We start from the raw sequence: 18,830 nt of genomic DNA, 5'->3' as shown, positions 1-18,830 counted from the left end.
TGGAAGGAAAAGAACAATTACTCATTGGATAAAGAGTAGACAAATGTTAACTTGGGTAATGGGGAAGCCAATATACAAAAAAGATGTAGACAGAGGAAAGATGACAGTAAAGGAAGAAACAGGAAGGAAAGAGTCAAACTGAGTAGTTGTTCTTGTTGCTAAGTGCCTTCGGGTTGATTCTGACCCATAGCAACCCTGTATAGGGTTTCCAAGCAGCAGCTGGTGAGCTTGAACCACCAACCTTGCAGTTCAAATGACTTTGCAGTCTGACGCATTAGCCCACAGGTAAACATTATTAACTGATGGGACCTGGAGGGGATTGTAATCACTGTAATGAAATTAAGTGTATGATTTGTGAATATGGGACTGATGATCTGCTCTGTAACCATCTCTCAATTCATAATAAGAAGTAAAAAGATAAAATAAAAATTCCTTTCTGGTTAATACTAAAGAATTAATAAATTAATGTGTTCCCTCTACGTTTTAAAAAGAAGATAAAAGGCAATGCATGCTATAAACAAATAACTCTAGGACATTAGTTATGGAATCTAAGGCACTAGTTCCTCAAATTGTTCTATTTAACAGCTCCTCTAATAGTAAGTACCCTACACCTACCTCCAATATGACAAAGCTAGTTTTACACTCTGAAAGTTTTATATTATCATAAAAGTTAGGTATGTCGGTTTTAGGATAGTCTTTTGAGAAATAATAATTTCTGAAGAAAATAATAAAAAGTGTCAATAGTGGGTCATTTTAATTAATTCATTTTTAAAGTCATGAACACATACTTGTTTGTGTATATCTTACCAGCACAGATTATACAGTGTTTTACCAGATCAACAGCTGGATGAAGATAAGGTAAACTTAGAAACTCACCTGCGCTGCAGTCAGTGTTTCCAGTTTATGAAGTCTCTGAAGGACATTGTGCATGTCTTCTTGCAATCTCATGAGCACTAGAGCAATCTGCTCGTTGAGGCTGCCTCGTGACCCTCGGTCTGAACCCCAGCGTTCTCCGTCACCTCCACTTCCCATTTGCCGACCTTTGGCTCCTTCACTCAAATGTTGCATCCTATGCCCTATTTACAGTGTGAACAAAATAAATTTAAAGTAATTGTATGAAGGTAGAAACCATGTACTTTATTTATTCATTTTCCTCTTTCTGTTATTTCTTTGCAGTCTTGAGATCTAGGTCTTGAGATGTGCTCCAGAGAGTAGACGGTAAATAATCATGGAGTACACAAAATCATCTACTAGATAAAAGAAATAAATATATGAATGTCCATTTATATTGATACATTTAAATTTATTTATTTAAAGACTTTATATGTACATATGATACTTTGCTGCTGCAAAGATTGTTTTTTAAAAGCCTTGGAAACCAGGGTCATTATGAGTTGGAACCTACTAACAACTGGCAGCACTTAACAACTATAATAGTAACTGACAATATACATCTAATTCAGAAATAATATACAGATTTGGGGTGCATGCTAAAAAAATTATTTACTGTTAAGTGCCGTCAAGTCGATTCCAACCCATAGCGGCCCTGTATAGGGTTTCCAAGGAGCAGCTGGTGAGTTTAAACCAATGACCTTGCAGTTCAAACGACTTTGCAGTCTGACACATTAACCCACGGTGCACACCAGGGCTCCAATAAGGTAATAAAATAAAATTTTAAAGATGGCAGTTTCTTTAGAGATTGTTGCTGTTGTTAAGTGCCGTTGGGTCGGCTCTGACTCATAGTGACCCTCTATAGGGTTTCTGAGGAGCAGCTGGTAAGTTTGAACTGCCGACATTGCTGCAAAACAGTGTATTTTCCTTTTTAGTCCTTTTTGGTTTCATTACAGTGTACATTCATGCTGTGTTCTCTCAAATCACATCTGCTGCTAGAATGTTGTTAAAACGCATATGTGTCACTATGATGTGTGCTTCTATAATAGTTTTACACCTCTATCATTTATTTTCTTTTTTTGAGTCCTGATATGGCACTGTGGCTTTGCACCAGACTACAAAGCTATTTGAACTGCAAGGTCGACAGTTCAAGCTCACCAGCAGCTCCTCAGAAATCCTATACAGGGTCACAACTGATTTGATGGCACTTAACAATAACAATAGTGTTTTTATAATGGTTTTAAACACCTATGTATATACAAAGTGAATTCTAAATATAGAATTCTAAACTTAGAATTAGAAACATATGTATTTCTATAATGTTCTTTAACCATTAACTATAAGCCATTAGATAGTTTGTCCAAACCTTGAGAATAGATGATGGTGATGGTGGTTGTGTGCCAGACTCAGTTCCAACTTATAACAACCCTGTATAGGGTTTCTGAGACTGTAAATCTTTACGGAGAAGAAAACCTCCTCTTTCTCCCATGGAGCAACTGGTAGAGTCATACTACTGACTTTGTGGTTATCAGCCCAGTTCTTCATCCACTACGCTACCAGGGCTCCTTGAGAATAGATAATGGTGGTGGTGGTGGTGGTGTGCCACGGACTCAATTCCAACTCATAGCGACCCTACATAGGGTTTCTGAGGCTGTAAATCTTTACGGGAACAGAAAGCCTCATCTTTCTCCTGCGGAACTGCTGGTAATTTGGAAACGTTGACCTTGAGGTTAGCAGTCCGATTCGTAGTCACTATGCTACCAGGGCTCCTTGAGAAAAGATAATGGTAGTGGTGGTCATGTGCCACTGAGTAAGTTCCAACTTACACTGGCCCTGTATAAGGCTTCTGACTCTGTAAACAGCATTCTTACAATGGAGAGGAGATTGAAGTTGTCAAGGACTTCATTCTTCTTGGATCAACTATCAACACTCGCGGAAGCAGCAGTCAAGAGATCAGACAACGTATTGCATTGGGCAAATCTGCTGCACAGGAACTTTTTAAAGTGCTGAAGAGCAGAGATGTCAGCTTGAGGACTAAGGTGCGCCTGACCCAAGCCATGGTATTTACAATAACCTCATATGGATACGAGAGCTGAACAGTGAATAAGGAAGATCGTAGAAGAATTGATGCCTTTGATTTGTGGTATTGGAGGAGAATACTGAAAGTGCTGTGGACTGCCAAAAGAACCAATAGATCTGTTTTGGAAGATGTACAACCAGAGTGCTCCTTGGAGGCCAAGATGGCTAAGCTTCGTCTCTCCTACTTTGGACACATTGTCCGGAGAGAACAGTCGCTGGAGAAGGATGTCATGCTGGGTAAGATGGAGGGTCAGAGAAAAAGAGGAAGACCCCCAATGAGATGGATTGGCCAGGTGGCATCATTGATGGCCTCAAGTGTGTCAGCGGTAGTGAGGTTGGCCCAGGATCGGACATTGTTTCGTTCTGCTGTGCATGGGGTCGCTATGAGTCGGTTCCGACTCAATGGCACCTGACAACAATAACAAATCTTTATGGAACAGAACTCTCATCTTTCTTTCACAGAACTGCTGACATTGTGGTTAGCAACCCAACTCATAATTCACTATGCTACCAGGGCTCTTTGAGAATAGATAATAGAAATATGTAAAGTTGGTTGTAAATAACTTTCTGAAATTGGTCCTGCACCTACACTGAAATGTAACATTATTCACATCCCTATAAATTAACAAAACATACATATGTCACTAAGGAGCTCTGGTAGCGTAGTGGTTACAAATCGGACTGCAAACCTTAAGGTCAACAGTTAGAAACTACCAGCTGTTCTGTGGGAGGAAGATGAGGGTTTCTGCTCCCATAAAGATTTATAGCCTCAGAAACCCTGTACAGGTTTGCTATGAGTCGGAACCAATTCCACGGCACAAAACCACCATCACTACCACCTATGTCACTAAAAAATATCCATGATTTCTAATTAAAATCTTACATAGTAAACAGGGACAAAATATGTCATGTCACATTAATTGGCAATAACTCAAGTCTTTATAAATCTTAAACATAAATATGTTAGCTTTGAAAGTCTCATCTGTCTTGGGCATAAGTGCATGCAGGGAGCCCCAGGCTTCCCCCGGACTCAGGAGTGCTGAACATGGAACCGCACACCCACTTCCAGCAAAGGCTCTATTCTCTGACAAGAAGCCTACACCCAATCAAGTGATCAAACTGAAGCAGACCCTAGACACTCCTCCAGTATTGTGAGTGTGTGAATTGAAATGAGCAAAGATGAAACTCATCCATAATCAAAGCTTGTTGTTCGTCACCCAGAGCTTTTAATGTATTTGAAACAGATACATGACTCTTATTTCTTGATGCTGTCAAGCTGAACACGTAAGTTGATATTCAGGATAATTACAAGAAAAATGGCTTGTATGAAGTAGGAATGGAGGAAGGCTGAGTTTCAGTGGCTGGGGCTACATTTATGTCTCACCCACCCCCAACTTTTAAATGAATATTATTCAAAGAACAGTTTGAATTTAAGATTTTTAAGGATTTTTTTTTTATGGTTAATTAGTATTAGGCAGGGAGGGAAGTGGCTCTTAGGGTAAACACTGGGCTGTGAACCACAAGGTTGGCAGTTCGAGCCCACTAACTGCTTCTCGGGAGAAGGACTGCTATGAGTCAGAACATACTCGATGTCACTTAAGAACAGAACAACAAATATGTCATACAACAATGCTCTTAATTGACAATAAAACATCTGATTATAGTTGAACATGACAACACACAGGATATACACATCAATAGATTTTTGCTCATTTTCGTAGAAGACAGAAACAAACGGTTTCTCTGACTTCCATCTGAAGACTAAGAAGCCTGCCTGACACCCAGTTCATCACAACCAACCTTGTACCCTAGCCACTGGTGTTCTCTTTTGAAACTGAGGGGTGGGCACCTCTCCTCCTAGAGACCACTCATTAACAGTAACTCCAAAGATTTGTCTAATATTTAAACTAACATTGCAATTTGCAATAGTTCATTTTGAATGTTCAATTCTAAGTAAATGTCTTGAGGTTTTACACACATGCCTAGCCAAGGCTACTGTGTAATACACTGAACAAATTTATAGATGACAAACCTGAGCATTTCTTTATTTATGAAGATAAAATCCTCCTGGGCAGGCTACTACAAGTTCTTAAGTGTGCGTTTATTATTATAAATTCCATTTTATTTACAGAGATACTGAAATCTCAGCACTATTAAGATTATGTTGTAGAATCATCCTTTTTATGTATATACATATTTGATGTTGGTAGGTGCTACTGAATTGATTTTCAGCTTACACTGAACCCACGCACCAGCGTATGCAAAGAGCTATAATGTTTATAGAAGCAGATCACCATGTCTTTCTCACACAGAAATGGTAGGCAAGTTTCAACTAGAAACTGGTCAGCTAGCAGCCTAGCAACTGAGTACTCAACCACTGTAGCTTCAGGACTTACAGAACTGGTACTACACCTAACATATGATTTCATATTTTGCTTTTAAAAACATATGACTATTTATCTGCATCACTAAATTTTATTCCAAAACCAGATAAATGTCTACGTAAATTCCTAGTATGGACATAAGGTAAACTACTCAAACACTGTCCACTTGTTGGATAGTTAGGATGGTTCCAAATGTATGCTCTTGCAGGAATCAAATAATTCCTCAAGATATAATTAAGTGCATGTGCACAAACCCATGGCCAACATTATTCTCAATGGAGAAAGACTGAAACCACTCCCCTTGCAAATGGGAACCAGGTTCGGATGCCCTCTTCAATATTGTATTGGAATCCTTTTTTTGTTGATGCTAAGTACCACTGAGTCAGTTCCAACTCATAGCAACCCTGTCTAGGGTTTCTGAGGAGTGGCTGGTGGGTTTGAACTGCCAACCTTGCAGTTAACAATCCAGTATTTTTCCTACAGCACCACACAGGACTTCCTAATCAGAACAATAAGGCAACAAAGGGAAATTAAAGGCATCCAAAATGGCAAAGAAGTAAAACTATCTCTATTTGAAGATGATATGATGATCCTATACATAGAAAATCCCAGAGACTCAACAAGAAAACTACTGGAAGTAATAAAAGGATTCAGCAAAATGGCAGGGTACAAAATTAATTTACAAAACACAGCTGAATTTCTCTATATAACAGAGAACTCTGAAAAGAAAATTAAGAGAACAATTATCAGTTATAATAATCACACAAAAGTACCTAGAAATATGTCTAACCAGAGATACAAAAGACCTATACAAAGAAAACTATAAAACATTAGTACAAGAAAGCAAAAAGGACCTACATACGCAGAAGAATACATCATACCATGCTTATGGATAGGAAGACTTAACTACCCAAAACAATCTATAAATACAATGCAATTCTGATCCAAATACCATTATCTTACTTTAAAGAGATGGAACGACTAATCACCAACTTTAAATGGAAAGGAAAGAGACCTCAGCTAAACAAAGTGCTACTAAAGAACAAAATAGGCGACTTCACACTCCCTATTCTCAACACCTATTATATAGACACATAGTCAAACCAACCTGATATTGGTTACCAGGATTCACACACAGACCAATGGAACAGATTTGAGAACCCAGAAGAAAAATCTATCTACCTTGTGTGGCGCTGAACTGCAAAGTCGCTTTGAACCACAGGGTCAGCAGCTCAAGCTCACCAGCTGTGTGTTCCTCAGAAACCCTATACAGGGTCACTAAGGGTTAGAATCGACTTGACAGCACTTAACAGCAACAACAATGGACAGTTGAACTTTGACAAATAGGAGAAACACATTACATGAGTAAGAGAGTCTCTTTAACAAATGGTGGTAGCAAAACAGGATATTCATTTGCAGAAAAAGGAAAGAGAATCTATATATCTCACCACATATAAAAATTAACTCAAGATGGATCAAACATCTAAATGTAAATCCTAAAACTATAATTAGAATCAAAGAAAAAAAAGAGGCAAACTTAGGGACCCCTATACATGGCATAAATACACAATCAAACATATTTAAAAATGCACAAACAGCAGAAAGCAAATTAGACAACTGAGACCTTCTAAAATTTAAACATTTATGTGCATCAAAAGACTTCACCAAAAGAATAAAAAACAGAATGTACAGACTGGGAAGTTTTTTTCTGGCAATGACATATCAGACAAGGGAATAATGGCTAAAGTTTATAAACAATGTCAACACATCAACAATGAAACACAAATAAATCAATTTAAAATAGGTTGTTGTTGTTAAGTGCCATCGAGTTGATTCTGACTCATAGCAACCCTGTATAGGGTTTCCAAGGAGCAGTTGGTGGGTTTGAACTGCCGATCTTATAGTTTGAAGTCCACTGCTGACCCTATAGCACCATACCAGGAGTCCAAAAAAATAATAATAATAAGTAGAGGACATGAAAGTATCATTGTTTTTTTGATTTGCATCTCAAATGTTAATGATCAAACACTTAATGATCATGAGCATTTCTTCTTGGGTTTGTTGACACTTTTTTGGTGAAGTGTCTATTCACCATAAGTAGAGGACATGAATAGACACTTCACCAAAGAAGATATTCAGGTGGCCAACAAACCCAAGAAGAAATGCTCATGATCATTAAGTGTTTGATCATTAGCATTTGAGATGCAAATCAAACAACAATGCTATATCACTCCAATCCAGTCTTAATAGATACCATTTTACCCCAGCATTAAAAGCCTTAATTTCCATTTAAAAACAACAAAAACTGAACAAGGGTTGGCAAGGGTGTAAAGAGACTGGAACCTTCATCCATAGGTATTTACTTTAGCTGCAAACACACCTACGAATGTGGTGGAGCACACGGGTCAAAGTGTTAAAAACTTCTTAGACATTGCCAACCAAAGTCCACAGAGACAATGTTCTACATCCTACTTTGGTGAGTAGCAACTGGAGTCTTAAAAGCTTGTGTAACTCTTGGTCTTTCTCTGCATCCAGAGCCAAAAAGAGTGAAGAAAATAAAAGATGCACAGAAACAATTAGTCCAAAGGATTAATGGGCTATTTGAACCCCACTCTCTGCAACCCTAAGACCAGAACTAGATGGTGCTGACAGATCTGAAAGGGATCCTAATTGGAGGTTCTGGATGGAGTGACAGAAAATGTGTAACAAAACTCAAAATCATAAAAAAAAAAAAACAAAAAAAAACCCACACACACACACACACACAAAAACAGGTTTACTGGTCTGGTCTGGAACTGAACTCACCCCCATTGCTCAACTTTCCATCAAAGAATGAGTCAGGCCTATAGGGTGAACTATAACACCAGGGATCCTGGTACTCATTCCTTAGAACCACATGAGATCAAAAGGGCAGCATTTGCCCTGGGCTAAAACTCAGATGGCAGAATGAATCACAGAGAAGGAAAAATGGAAACAGTAAAAAGGAAGAAAGGAGAATGCTTTTACATTGTGAGCATTGTAATCAACGTCACTAAATAAAATGTGTATGAATTATTGAAGAGAAAACGAATTTGTTTCAAAAATGTTACTGAAACCACAACACAAAAGTTAAATTTTTTTTCAGGCCATATCATCTTTGCTTTGAGCTCTTATTTGAAAGAGTTCATAATCTTTTTCTTTGAATGAAGTATTAGTCATCTAGAGAGTTCTATCTTCTGGGATATGTGTTCTACCAAAACAGATTATTCATCTTTTGTTTTCACACTATGTTCCTTCCCCATCTTTACTTTTTTTCTACATAGTTCCCTGGTCTGTTTTTGTTAGTTCATCTGTGACAGAAACAACTCTATAAATCTACATAAAATGAGTGGTATTCAAGCATCCTGCTTCTACATCAGGCTCTTCTTCTGACTAGACTAGAAGGTTAAAGTAAAAGAGAAATGTTTTCTTATTATCTTTTTGGTAATTCTGTTAAATGTCCTGCATTTCGGTTCTTCCGCTGGCCAATAGTGTGTATGTTCAAACATAAGTGGCCATGTTTTACAGATCTTTCTTCCACCTTAGAAGCCAAAGTATCTTTGGTAATCAGAGACAATTATTTTCTCTTGACATCCCCATTTCCCTCCTGGTCAGAGGGGAAGTTCAAGTATGAAAAAACAAAACAAAACACAATTTCTTCTAGCTTTGGTTGTAAACATTCTGCATGTCTACAGCAGACGTAAAGGGCTTGGCGTATGAAGTTCAGGGAGTCAGACCCTGAGATCAGGTTACCCAATCTCCCATACTCCTGGTGTAGTGCTACAGGATCAGCATTGGACTGTGAGCCACAAGGTCAGAAGTTCAAACCTACCAGCTGCTCTTGGAAAACTGAAAACTGACTTGATGGTTGTTGTTGTTGTTATGTGCCATGGAGTCGGTTCCGACTCATAGCGACCCTGTACAGGGTTTCTGAGTCTGTAAATTGTTACGGGAGCAGAAAGCCTCATCTTTCTCCCGCGGAACAGCTGGTAGTTTCGAACTGCTGATCTGGCGGTTCGCAGCCCGATTCGTAACCACTACGCTACCAGAACTCCTTGTACTTAACAATAATAAACTACCATTTATTTTCTCTCTTCAAGTCTTTAAGAATCATTTGTTTGTTTCAAATTATTCCTCATTCTCCAGTCTTCCACACAAACACAATAGAGGAGAAAACAATAGCAAAACGTGGAGTTATTATAGTTGTTTATCCAAAAGACTTCTAGGAGGACACTGAATCTTTCGGCTTGAGTCGAATTTGCTCTGTCTGCTTCACACAAAGCTGTAGCAGATTGCTATTGATTTCCCTTTGTCCTCATTACTTTTTACAGAGGATGGAGTAGAACTTCCTGTATACAGGCTTACCTCACTTCATTGTGCTTCACAGATACTGCATTTATCACAAAGTGAAGGTTCATGGCAATCCTGTGTTAAAAAAGTTGATTGGCTCCATTTTTCTAACAGTGTGTGCGCACTTCATGTTGCTGAGTATGTTTTGGTAATTCTCAAACGTTTTCATAATAATATTGCATACTTAATAGACTTCAGTATAGTATAAACATAACTTTTATATACACTGGGAAGCCAAAAAAACTCATGTGATTCACCTTATTGAAATACCCACTTTTTTTTATGTGTGATAGTCTAGAACCAAACCTGCAATATTTCCAAGGTATATCAAAATTGATCTTTTATTTTCTTTTTGTGGAGGGATTGGAGCAAGGAGTTAGCATTAGGGCCATGGGTACTTCTAGACTAGGTTTAGCACTTCATTTAGTGTTATTAGGACCAGAGTTAGGGGTAGAGGTAGGAGTTATGCTAGAACAGGTAGGGCTTGGTCCAGTTTTAGGGTTATGGTAGGTTTATTTCTATTTATTTATTTATTAAAATCTACTTGATCACCTCTTTATTTGGAAGCTCTGTAACTACATTATGCCCCTTTTTTCCCCCCAACTTTTTATTTTGAGTGAAGGTTTACAGAGCAGATCATCAGTTTTATATTCAACAAATTGCACACTTCATTTCATCTCTAGCATTGTAATCTACTTAATGTACCATAATTTATCCCACTTCCTCCCTGTGTTTCTTGATTCTATTCCTCCTTCTTTGTCTACCCTTCTGAATTTTGCCCTAATGTAATTATTGTCCTTCTGAGCTCGAATATATACCTCACTAGTGTCGCTGTATCCCCTATATACCTATCTATTGATTGGCTGAAAAATGGTGTCATAGGTATGAGTTTGGTTCCAAACCTGAAGGGTTGCCTTCTTTTCACTTCGTGAGCTTTTTTTTTTTAGTTATTGTTACAAACTGATATTTCTGACTCCTTAGCTAGCCACTGGGAAGGTGGTGGGACCAACCGAGAACTCTACTCTCCTTGCTGCCAACCTCCAGAACATATTCTGTGTCTCCACACCATTGTGTCAATCGATTTGTTGTTAAGTGCCAACGAGTCGGTTACAACCCATAGCGACCCTGCATAGGGTTTCCGAAAAGCAGCTGGTGAACTTGAACTGCCAACCTTGCAGTTCAAATGGCTTTGCAGTCTGGCGCATTAACCCACAGCGCCACACCAGTACTCCTGCGTCAAACAACAGTTGCCCAGAAAAGCTCAAGATAGCTACATTGTGCCAAACAGGACGACAGTCCACCCAGCTGTCTCTTCTTTTGCCACCACTCCTGCTTAGCTTCTTCTCTCAGTTGGCACTCAATCCACATCTCTCTCCTTTCCTCTGAAGCTCTTGTTTTCAGGATCACAATTCGTAGTAGTCTCACTTGACCTCCTGTTTAAGTTGCCTAGTGCTGCTATAGCAGAAATATCACATTTTCTTTGAATCCAAAATCAACACTCATAGAAGCAGCAATCAAGAAATCAAAATGCTGCACAAGACGTCTTTAAAGAGTTCAAGAGCAAAGGTATCAGTTTGAGGACTATGGTGCACCTGATCCAAGCCATGGGTTCCTCAATCACCTCCAATGCATGTGAAAATTAGCCAGTGAATAAGGAAGACCATACAAGAATTGATGCATTTGAACTATGGTGCTGGAGAAGAATATTAAAAGTACCATGAACAAACAGATTTGTGTTTGTTTCTTAAAATCCAGGATTGCAAGATTTCATCTCTCAAGAGGGTTAAGTCTCTGGAGTAGGACATCATGCTTGATAAAGTGGAGGGTAAGTGAGAAAGAGGAAGACCTCCAGTGAGATGGATTGACACAGTGGTAACAGCAATGGGAGCAAAGGTAACAATTACTACGCTGGTTTATTGGTTTAGCCCATCAGATCACATCATAGGGGATTACCAAATAACTGAGAACCATGGTTCAGCCAAGCTGACACATATTTTGAGAGAGCCCAGTTCAATCCATGACATCTCCATGTCCTTGTTGCAGAGGGTCTGCTTAGCATGTCTGCCTACTCCACCATCTTGTCCCATGACTGATCTTTTAGTTTGTTTCAAATTCTCCTTTTTCTCTGTCAATACTTTGCAAGACTTGTGGCCTGATGATGAACTCCAGACTTAGTTTCAAGGATATTTACCCCTTAACTTGATATTTTTTCCTTTTCTTTAGTCATTTAATTATTCATTAATTTCATTCATATATTTGACTATCTTTCCCTACATCTGCTTTTTGCTTACTGCTTTATAATTTGCTGTCAATACTTATTGAAAATATACTTTCTAAAGAATACATGAAAGTCCTAACAGTAAAAGAGCAATAAAAAAGCCCAAGTGCATTAAAGTAATATAGAGCCCCTTTATGGAAAATTAAATACAAATGATCAGAAAAGACTTCCTAAAACTACTTTGGTGGGGTTTTTTTTTTTTTTTTTTGGGTTAAATTTTGAAGGCAAGATAGTCAAACATTAACAAAGAAAGGCAACAGACAGTACCAAGTGATAGGAAAAGCATATAGAAAAACAGAGTAAGTACACCAGACATGGGGAAAGGAAAGATTTCTTTTGCTTATTTGAGACCAAAGCTAAAAAAGGGGCATGATGAAAAATGAGGGCAATAAAGTCAGGGAAGTTGTTGTTGTTACGTCAGGGAGAGGAAAAGACATATAGGAATTAATTTTCACAAGAAGCTGAGATGTGTAAGCTTTACAATTAGGAAAAGGTGCTATATATAATTGAGTAGGATTATGTCTTTAAAAAACCAAAGATTATCCTAATCACTTTGGCAATGAATTACAGTATTGAAACAACAAAAACAGTCGTACAAACTTAGAGGTTTATGCAGTCTGTGAAAAAAGAAAATCTTAACTGACTATCAAAACACAAAGGAAAACAGTTTGGAATTAAATTAACTGCTGGACTAAATGTAGGAGACAAATAAGGGGGAGAAAACAGTGATAATAAATGAAAAATACAGTCCAAGGTTCTTGCCTTAGTGGCATAAGTATAACAGCGACAACAATAAATTAGAACCTAGATTTATCATCTTCCACTGGTATAGTCTTTTTTTTTTTTTGCAAGACCAATGATTTATTCATTACAAATACCATTTTTCAACAACATAAAAGGCAACTTTACACATGGACCTCACCAGATGGAATACACAGGAATCAAACTGACTACATCTGTAGGAAGAGACAGTGGAGATATGCAATATCATCAGTCAAAACAAGGGTAGAAGCCATCTGTAAAACACACCATCAATTGTTCATATGCAAATTTAGGCTGAAACTGAAGAAAATTAAAACAAGTCCATGACAGCCAAAATATGATCTTTAATATATACCACCTGAATATAAAGACCATCACAACAGAGCTGATAAGACCAGAAGAGTTGTGGGAAGGTATCAAGAATATCATATAAGAAGAAAGCAAAAGGTCATTAAAAAGATGGAAAAGAAAGAAAAGACCAAAATGGATATCAGAAGAGACTGAAACTTGTTTTCCAGCATGTTGTTGTTGTTATATGCCATCGAGTTGGTACCAAATCATAGTGACGGTTTGTACAACAGAATAAAACACTTCCCAGTCCTCCACCAACCTCACAATTGTTGCTACACTTCAGCATATACACAAACAAAAAAAAGATCAAAATGTGAAGCTATTGTTTCTCAACATACCTGACATCTAGATGTGTACATTTCTGAAGGTGGTGTTGCCATCTCTCAAACCCTTCCAGGAAGAATTCTGCCCTCTTTGATCTTTTTATGATACATAATTTGATAAACGAATGTGATCTGCTGAATCAATTATGTTGCGAAGGTCCCTGTTATCCTTCTTTTTTGTCCTTATACTCTGATATAGACCAAGAGAAGTATATTTATATCTCCCAATAATTAACAAAACTTTCTCTTTTTCTCCTAATAGCTCTTGTAAGTTTTGGATGTTATCAACATTATGTTATTTTCTGTGAAGATAATCACAATTTTTACATTCTTTACTGCATAGTTTGACATTATAGGCAACTTTGTCTTAATTTTTCTTGCTCTGAAATCAATCTTACCTGATATCAAGATTTAAACCTTACTTTAATTTTTTTTCCCCGCCTGCTCAGGAAGGTATGTGTGAAATCCCAAACTTGCAGCTGGTACCCATATGACCTAGCTTGGATGGCTACGGATGAGCTGACCAGAACTCGACCAGATGAAGATAAAGATGTTTGACATTGTGAGCAAGTATAAATTGCTACAATTTGATGAACTGGACTTTTGAGTATAGATGCAAACAGCTAAAATTCCAACCAGAATAGAAGATTTGTATCAAGGAATATGCTTGTCTTCTCAGCATACTGGGTTAATGTAGTTGTTAAGTGCCATCGAGTTGTTCCCGAGTCACAGCAACCCTATACAGGGTTTCCAAGGAGCAGCTGGTGGTTCAAACCAACCTTGCAACAATGGCTATCAAAAATTGGGGCTATATTCATGGATGTGCTTAGTTTCAGAATGCGGTAGGTAAGGTAGAATTACCCACTGAATAGTTTTCCTCTTTTCCAAATGAGTCTGATGAAAGGGGTTGGAGATGATGATGATAGGGTTCTTGTTGTTGTTTTAAATAATGTTGTTGTTGTTGTTATGTGCCATCGAGTCGGTTCCGACCCATAGCGACCCTGTACAGGGTTTCTGAGGGTGTAAATCTTTACGGGAGTAGAAAGCCTCATCTTTCTCCCGCGGAGCAGCTGGTAGTTTCGAACCGCTGACCTTAAGGTTTGCAGCCCAATTTGTAATATTTAAACATATAAATCTGGATTGCTCTCAAAAAAACTGTTCGATAACAATGCAAAAAAAAAAGTCTATTTTTTGTTTTGTTTTGTTTTGTGGGGGAGGAGGATATTGTTAGGTGCCATCAAGTCTATTTTGACCCACTGCAACTCCATGTGACAAAGTAGAACTGTACCATAAGGTTTTCTTAGCTATAATCTTTACAGAACTAGATTGCTAAATCTTTCTCCTGATGTCAGACAGAAATAAATAAAGCAGAGATAAATTGCAAAACTGAACCTTTGTCTTGTTTTACTATCCTTTTAAATAATTTTGATTTGAATATACACATCTTGAACCCCCTCTTAAAAATTGTTCAGTTACAATGCAAAAAAAATCTGTATTTTGGGGGAAAAATATTGGTAAAAGTGTTTTTTTTTTTTTTTAAGTATTATCATCTTTGACAGAAGCTTACTGGAAAGTCCTTATCTTGTTCATTTATCTGAACAGCAAAATTGTCTGGAAATATTCCATCTTTACCATTAACTTCTTTACCACCAGCCAGCTTCTCCAGTCTCCTTACTTATCAAATGGATTAGTTCTCCTTCTTTAAAACTAAGTTCATCTTCATTAGCACCCTCATAGGCAAATAATGTTCTGCACTATTCACTCACTTTATTTTTGCCTTTAGAGTCTGTTTTTGTTACCTCGGCACTCTGAGTTTTGGATCCTACTGATTGTATGAGAAACAGGCTTTTCCATTTTCTTATCTTCTGTTTCATCACTGGATGTTCTTGTCCTTAGTTTTACGAGCCTTCTTTAAAAATATCTCCAAATCCAATTCCTCAAATTTTCTTTGGCTGTGCAATTGGTCCAAGCAAAGTTTCACTCCCATTCCCCAGGGAGGGTAAGGGTGAAGTAGGCCCAGTCAAAACTATTTCTGAATCATCCTGGGTTTCATGAGTATTGACATTATCTGTTACCTCTAATTCTTTCACAAAATCTGAGGGAAACAGTCCCAACTTGTTATTCAGAGTTCTGCTCCACCAGCCTTCTTCAACCTCTTCATTAATATCAATAATACCTCCCACTTTCAGCTACAGCTCATCCTCATTTTGTAGAATGTACTCAAAGAAAACTTGACACTGATGATGATTCTTGGTCTTTTTAATGTTTTTTGTTTGTGGATGTGGCTGAATTCCTCCAGCTGGAAGTTCATAGGTGCTTATTCGTTGTACACGACTTGCCACATTCCCATGCCTTTCGCGTTTGATGGGTAAATTGTCATCCTTGGATTCTGTCTCTCTCTTAATTTCCTTTAACAAAATTGTGAGGAAACATTCTTCTTCTCCCATTTAGCTCCCCTTCCAGCCATGCTTCCTCCTGTAGTTTTTTTTCATTCTTGATTATTTCTCCAACTCAGATAGTTAATTCATCATCATGTATAGCATCATAGTCATACTCCATGATACAGTCAACCATGCTTGGGCCTCCCCCGGGGAGAAGCCTGGTGCCACTGCTCCTCTGATGATAGGGTTTTATGATTCAATTGTGAGAAATTGTTAGCAGAACTGATTGTCATTGTTACAACTGCAATTGTAAAAGATGTGTAACTAAAAGAGGGGAGCAATTAATCTTTCATTTAAGCAACAGACAATCCAGGACCATCAAGAAGGAAGAGCATGAATGGGGGAGTGATATCCTTACCTCGAAAAGCATCAACAGCAGAGACAGTAGCAGATGTGGTGGCATGGGGAGTCAGAGCAGATGCAGATTCTAGGCCCATTGAATGAGTAAGGCTGTGTACTGGGAGGCATGAGGCTGGCTTGCAGAATGTGCCCTTTGGACATGTAAATGAATATATATTTTGTTTTGTTTTGTATGTATGCATCAAATGTTTTTGCTTTGTTCATTTATGAAATATAAGACGTAAATGGGGAACCACAGGGAGGAAGTGGGATAACTGTTGTGGCAGGGAGGGGATTTAATCATTAAGATGAAACAAAGTATATGATTTGTTGACTGTAAAGCTGATGTCTATAAACCTTCACTCAATTCACAATAAAACATTAAGGAAAAAAAAAAAAGAATACACTGCTAAATGAAAAGAAAAAAATAAAGGCTGATTCTTACAGCAAAAATATATATTTTTTTTACCTGACATACCTTTATCTGTCTTTCCATTTTTCTTCTTTCTAAAGTCATATACGAGTGTGTGTGTCTTCAAGACTGCATAAAATGCTTTGTAAACTAATATGAACACTTTTTTACATTAAATAAGTATTTTTTGCTTACTTTTATTGCTATCAGAAATATATTTCACATATATCTTTTATGTTATATTTTCTGTTTTATGAGTTAAAACATATTTCACTATGTGGTTTATTTTCAAAGCTTTTTTTTTTAAAAATGTGTCATCCATGTATAAATTAGGAGTCTGTATTTTATTGAAATGGTTATTTCAAAATCATTAACTTCCTATAATAGTATTTTGTTTGCTGTTATTGTTAAGTGCCCTCGAGTCAGTTTTGATTAACAGTGAACTTATAATAGGGTTTCCAAGGAGTAGCTGGTGGGTTTGGATGGCTGACTTTGTGATTAGCAGTCCAGTGTTTATCCTACAACGCTACATACCAGGGCTCCCTCTCCTTTGTAGATAGTATCTATTCATTCCCTACTGAGATAAGTCTACAATAATATATTTCATTTATTTTTGCATATAATTCTCTCTATCCTATTACCTGATCTATTTTTTATTATTACTGTTGACTTTTCTATTTTCAAATGTTCTTATATCTCTACTACTGAATTTGTCCATTTTAAATGGTATCTTTTGACCTAAGTGGAAAAATGCAAAAGAGATAAAGAATTCAAAATTTGACTTACAAAAGGGTAAAAAATATAACACAGTTGGAACAATTAGTAAGAGATTGGTCAAGGGAATGACAGAACACTAATTTGATAACCTTAAAAACTGTATAAAAGATGAAGGACTAGAAATATTTTCCTCTGTGGCTTTAGAGAACATACTACTATGCCCTATGGAATCAAAGGTGGAAACTAGACACGAAGAAAAACTGTCAAGTGTCATATAAGGTCATTTCTAACATTCCCTTTTCAAACTGATAGTCCTAGGGCTTCCCTATCAGAATACCACATCACCAATTCACTTCCCAAGACAGCCAGAGAGAACGACAATAAAAAGTAATACCCACCTCTCCCTCTTCTGACATTAGACAACTCCTCATTTTCTCCACTCCGCTTCTCCTGGTGTGGCGCTCCACTATTGCTTCTGCCATCTTCTCCTCCATGCTTCACTTCACCTTTCCCTTCGACTGCTACCACCTGCACATGCCCAGTGCTGCCGTTTACAGGAATGACTTGAACATCTTCAGGAAAACCAGAATGTTGCAAAGGCTGACTGGAATCACCACTCAAGTAATATCGAAATGGTCTATTGCTTGAAGAAAAGTTGTCTGAAGACTACAAATTAATAACAAAAACTTAGTTAACAGCTATTAAAATAAACACAATGTTTTCATATTAATAGAAGAAATATTGTTTTTCTAACAATGGTTTCTATGTTATTATAGGTGTTTTTTTTTTCTTCTAGAAACTTTCTCCATATCCAGGAAGAAGGGGGCTAAGAATGATATATCCATGTGTAAAAAATTAAAATGTTTGATAATAAATTTTTTTTAGTGAGTTAATCATACATCCAAGAAACACTGAAATGCCACTCCTATCCTAGTTACTATGCTAACACCCTAGGAGTACTATGAGTAAAGATAAAATCCAGGTCTGCAAGAACCTTACAGTCTTAGTAAGGGAGTCAGGGAAGTAAAATTATTACAAAGTAGTTTGACAAGTGTTATAAAAAAGATGTGAAAGGGTGCTATAGGAGCTCACAGGAGAGATATCTAACCCATACTGGGGTGAAACTCAAAAACCGAAACCCAGTGTCACTGAGTCAAATCTCAGAGACACTAAGACAGAGTAGAACTGCTCCTTAGGGTTCCTGAGTCTATAAATCTGTACAGGAGCAGACAACCTCATCTTTCTCCTAAGGAGCGTTTGGTGGATTTGAACCACCAAGCTGTACTTAGCAGCTAGTGCACAATCCACTGCACCACCAGGGCTCCTTTTATCCTGGGATTAGTTGGGGCTTAATCAGGATAGACTTCCCTGAAGAAATGATACGAACTCAGACATGAGAACAAAAGAGTGTAAGCTAAATCAAAGATGTAGAAAAAAATGACAGCATGTATCAATAAAGTAGGAGAGAAATAAAGGGAAAGATCA

The 18,830-nt window shown here is 37.5% G+C and overlaps 1 protein-coding gene and 1 pseudogene across 1 annotated transcript in view; both read right to left on the bottom strand.

Moving 5' to 3' along the window:
- The window catches only part of ACBD5 (acyl-CoA binding domain containing 5), a 91,760-nt gene that overhangs the window by 12,515 nt on the left and 60,415 nt on the right, over positions 1-18,830 (bottom strand). Inside the window, exons 9-10 of the mRNA XM_006871685.1 lie at positions 17,744-18,011; positions 877-1,076 (exon numbers count right to left, since the gene is read on the bottom strand). Of these exons, the coding sequence (XP_006871747.1) occupies positions 877-1,076; positions 17,744-18,011 (468 nt within the window). The remainder of the gene's footprint in view (positions 1-876; positions 1,077-17,743; positions 18,012-18,830) is intronic.
- On the bottom strand, positions 14,983-16,010 carry LOC102815022 (annotated as a pseudogene).

Source organism: Chrysochloris asiatica, unplaced genomic scaffold (genome assembly GCF_000296735.1).
Source record: "Chrysochloris asiatica unplaced genomic scaffold, ChrAsi1.0 scaffold00172, whole genome shotgun sequence".
NCBI lineage: Eukaryota > Metazoa > Chordata > Mammalia > Afrosoricida > Chrysochloridae > Chrysochloris > Chrysochloris asiatica.
Note: the sequence above shows the minus strand (reverse complement) of the source record. Positions and strands in the feature narration are given on the sequence as shown.